The 4,325-nt window shown below is 43.6% G+C and overlaps 1 protein-coding gene across 1 annotated transcript in view; it reads left to right on the top strand.

Annotated features, from left to right (window-relative positions):
- rapgefl1 (Rap guanine nucleotide exchange factor (GEF)-like 1) overlaps positions 1 to 4,325 on the top strand; it is a 33,388-nt gene that overhangs the window by 12,463 nt on the left and 16,600 nt on the right. Inside the window, exon 3 of the mRNA XM_079746409.1 lies at positions 4,303 to 4,325. This exon is cut by the window's right edge and continues 56 nt beyond it. Within this exon, the coding sequence (XP_079602535.1) occupies positions 4,303 to 4,325 (23 nt within the window). The remainder of the gene's footprint in view (positions 1 to 4,302) is intronic.

Raw genomic sequence — 4,325 nt, 5'->3', positions numbered from 1 at the left:
GGTCTGGTGATGTTGTTCTTGTGATATATGGTCTGTTATTGGATGGTTTCCCTTTTAAGTAGATCAGATCCTAAACAGTTTTTATTTGTTTGACTTTTCTGCCCATGCATTCACCTAGAGGGGCTTCAGCATTGATCTGAATTTAGTGTTAAAAAAGTAAATCAATATCTAGCCTGTTGAATTCTGTCCTTATTATGAGTGCAAACGGTTTATTTTCCATATCTTATCATACTCCCAATAATCCAATCTGCCAAAAATGAAGAAACAGGCACTGGAATAGATGGCTTACTGCCTCGCTTTCTAGCTCGATGCTAACTGGCTAGCTTTGTAACAAGCCGGCCAGCTAGCATCCCCAGCTATGCACAAGCCTCTGACCATAGTTACGCTGGTAGCATGTACCTTGAGGTCACACCCTCCCGTCTGCTGTAGCGCTGGGATAAAGTAGCTGGGTCATGTTTGGTAATTCAGGGAATTGGTGCGGTTCTCAGTGTGTCTGCCGATGAGAGGCAAGAGACGCAGAATGAGGTTTATAACTTCCTGAAGAGAGGAGGAGAGACGGCAGTGTTTTCCTGTCAAACCACTCTGAGCTGGTGGGGGGGGCTGAGTCTTCCTCTGGGGTCCCTATTTCATCTGAACTGATATCCTCTTTCCTCCATCGCTCTACTTTATTCGACATGGTCTCATGCTAATTTGCTTCAGCCTTATCCTCGACTTGGTTGAGAGACTGTTCTTGTGGTAGATCGTGCATTGCCTGCTCTTGGCTAATGTTGTGTGAAGGAGTTTTGTCTCTGCCTCTGTGACATCTGCTCTTTCTTTAATTTTACGTACTTACCACGCTTCTCTCCTTTCCTCTCCTCGTCCCTCTTCTCTCTCTCATTCTCTCTCTCTTTCTCTCACTCTCTCTCTCTGTTTTTCTGTCTCTCTCTCTCTCTCTCTCTGTCTCTCTGTCTCTCTGTCTCTCTCTCTCCCGTCTTGCCTTGGAGGGGGATGGAGTGCGGACTGGCTTCCAGTAGCTTCTCCCTCCTCTTCTCTTCTCTCTTCTCTGTTCTTCTCCTCCTCCCACGTTCACACTCTTCCTCTCCCTCTCTCCCTCCCTCCCTCCTCTCTCTCCTTCACCCACTCTCAGGCTGTGTGTCGGTTCCCCAGCTTCCCGTTCTCTCGTCGAATCCTCTCACACTTGACACTTTCCTTCGCTCCCTGCTCTGTTTTGCTGTTCCGCCTCCGATTGGACATCTTTATGTTTGCCTGTTTGCATGAATCTTGAATTTAATAAGCGCTGCGTGATCTTATTGTGCACACACTTTGGTGCATAGGATTCACTTTACAGCCCACCACACATTTTGGTTCTGTGTGAAATTAAATTGTTTACTGTTACTGCTTGAATAATTACGATGCACTTTCCTTCCTACTTTTTTCATCTCTCGTTTCTTCTTTCATTCATACTTTCCTTCTTTCTCTCTTTGTATATTTGCACTTCCTGGCATGGCCACACACACACACACACATACACACGTACACGCAAGCACACACACAAACACATACACACACACCCACACTCACACACACACACACACACACACACACACACACACACACACACACACACACACACACACACACACACACACAGATACACATACAACATGGTGTATCCATGGTAACTGCCCGCAGAGAGGTGGGCCCTAATATGACACGCCCACTGCAGTATGTGTTTATTCCTCCCACCCCCCCCCTCTCTCTCTCTCTCTCTCTGTCTCTCTCTCTCCCCCTCTCTCTCTCTCTCTCTTTCTCTCGCTCTCCCCCGCCTCTCTCTCGCTCTTACATGTTCTAACCACTGCCGCTGCTCTCAGAATAGTTATATATTCAAGTGAGTGTGTGTGCGTGTGTGTGTGTGTGTGTGTGTGTGTGTGTGTGTGTGTGCTGGTGCTATGTGTGCATGATGTGGTATACGTGCTGTGTCAGCAACTCGGATGACCTTATCCTCTTACTGCAAGAGGTGATATCCATTTATTAGGATTTTCTTCCCTCCTCCCTTCTTCTCTTCTCTTCCCCTGTGCTCTATCTTTCTGCTCTATTCTCTCCTGTCCCTTCAGCTCCTTTCCCCCATCACATCAATATGTCCGGTGTGAAAATATAACTTTACTTCACAAAAACGCCCCCAGACTGCAGCAGCATATATGCCAAGACGAGGCCAGAGAGGTTGTGTTAGCCTGTGTGAATTTGGTTCACTCTATTTAGGGACCCCCTTTCTAGATCTGGATCTAGACATTTCTAGATCTTCCTACTGAGATGGTCAGTTGGCCTTGACCATTTGGTGGGTTGACTTGTTATCATATACGTTGTGAAGGACAGAGACAGTTTTCTTGGGGTTACTTCCTATGGGTTCTGGAGTGGTTTATTCAACATGGCTTTCATTAAAGAGCAGGGACCCTCTGTGTAGAGTGTCTCTGATGCTCTTGGTTTACACCGTCACTCCTTTCAGATGAAGGGCGCAGGCAGTCATGAAGATGGTGGAAGGGATCTGGGTCTGAAATCGCAGTTCTTTCCCATACATGTAGGCCCTTTATTTGGTGCAGAGGTGTGGAATGGAGAATACAGTGGAACAAACACCAGTCTATATCAGTGATTTAGGCACGCCAAGGCAAGGCATGTTTTTTTTATCTAGCAGCAGCCTTCAAACACAAACGCTCTACACAAGGAGGAAATTACATCAAAGGAAACTGTTAATAGGACAATCAAAAAACATGATTCTGCCGGATGTATGTTCACCTGTGTTGCATGTTGTCAGAGCTCCCCAGGGTCGGTCCCTTGTACCCAGTTCTTTAAAGCCGACATCATAGCCACTTGTCTATCACATTGTCAGGAGAGAACTAGCTTTTGGCAGTGGATTAGGAGTTAAGGTTGCTGGACTGCTGCCCTGGCAGTCCTCATAGCATTTTTCAGTCCTTTATTCCATAAAGTGCTAGCTATGAGGATGAAGCTGTATTCTACCTCTTTTTACGCAGTAATCAATTTAATCTTTGCTTATTTCAGTGGTTTGTTGGCTGTGTTTGTGTGGGTTTATGTATTAGTGTGAGTGTTTAAAAATGCACGCAAAGCTATGCGTCACTCAAAAATAGCGCTAGGTCACATTTTTCTCTGTGGTTGTTTTCAGTCGTCAAGTCTCTTACCCGGCTTCCTGGGTTTTTTGTTTAGCTCTCGAAATTTGAAGGCTTTGCTTTGTTTGTTTTTAGCGTTGGCGCTAGTTGTGTAGCCTGCAGCCTTTAATGAGCGGAGAGTCATTATGTGAAGGGGAGCCGTGGTCAACATTCTCTCCACAGGCTCTCTTGTGCTAAGCCAAGCTACCTCAGTTAAACATCAGTACATGAAGAGTGTTTCTTCTGATGAATTTGTTAGTGGTTTTATTTTCAAGAAGCCGTTTGAATGTTAATTTACTGATTTTTTATGTAATTGAATGTATTTATATTGAATGTACAATCGGAAATACTTATATTCCTTATATTACACACATACACACACACACACACACACACACACACACACAGAAACACAAAAACAAACACAAACGCAAACACAGAAACACACCATTTGTGGAGTTGTAAGTGAGGTGGATATAAATATAAAGATTTTGTTACTGTGAAATCACCACCTGGTCGACCCAGTTGTGTGTGTGTGTGTGTGTGTCTGTGTGTGTTCCTTAACGAAAAGCTGCACTTCAAGTTAATTTCCTTGGTGATCAGAGTAGGACCTGGTACCCAACAATTGATTGATAGGTTTGGTTTTTACTAGTCTTCTCAACAGCTAGCTGTGCCCAGTGGCAAAAACAAGAATTAGACTGATTGCCATAACATCATGGCATGAAGGAGTTGGAAATCCGTGTTTGAAATACTTTTTCAAGAAATAAGTGATGTAGCGGAGATTAATGCAAAGCATTGGAACATAAAGCAGTTAACAGCCAACACTCTTTGGTTCACTCTCTCTCTCTGTCTCTTTGATGTCTGATCTCTCTCTCTCTCTCTCTCTCTCTCTCTCTCTATATATATATATATATATATATATATATATATATATATATATATATCTTTCTCTCTCTTTGATGTCTCTCTCTCTCACAGTTTTCTATATATTTTCTAATCAGCCTTTAAGAAGAAGTTCTGAGCATTATCTGTTTTGCATTGAACAAATGGAAGAATCTGAAAGACATGATGAAGATGTTGCTTGCACAAGTCAGATGAAACTAGTAGATGAAACTACTAAACACTCTAAATATGTCCTCTGTCTCTCTCCCTCTCTTCTCTGCAGAGACCCTATTGGATGACTTCATG

Source organism: Pollachius pollachius (assembly GCF_949987615.1).
Source record: "Pollachius pollachius genome assembly, chromosome: 11".
Taxonomy (NCBI): domain Eukaryota; kingdom Metazoa; phylum Chordata; class Actinopteri; order Gadiformes; family Gadidae; genus Pollachius; species Pollachius pollachius.
Note: the sequence above shows the minus strand (reverse complement) of the source record. Positions and strands in the feature narration are given on the sequence as shown.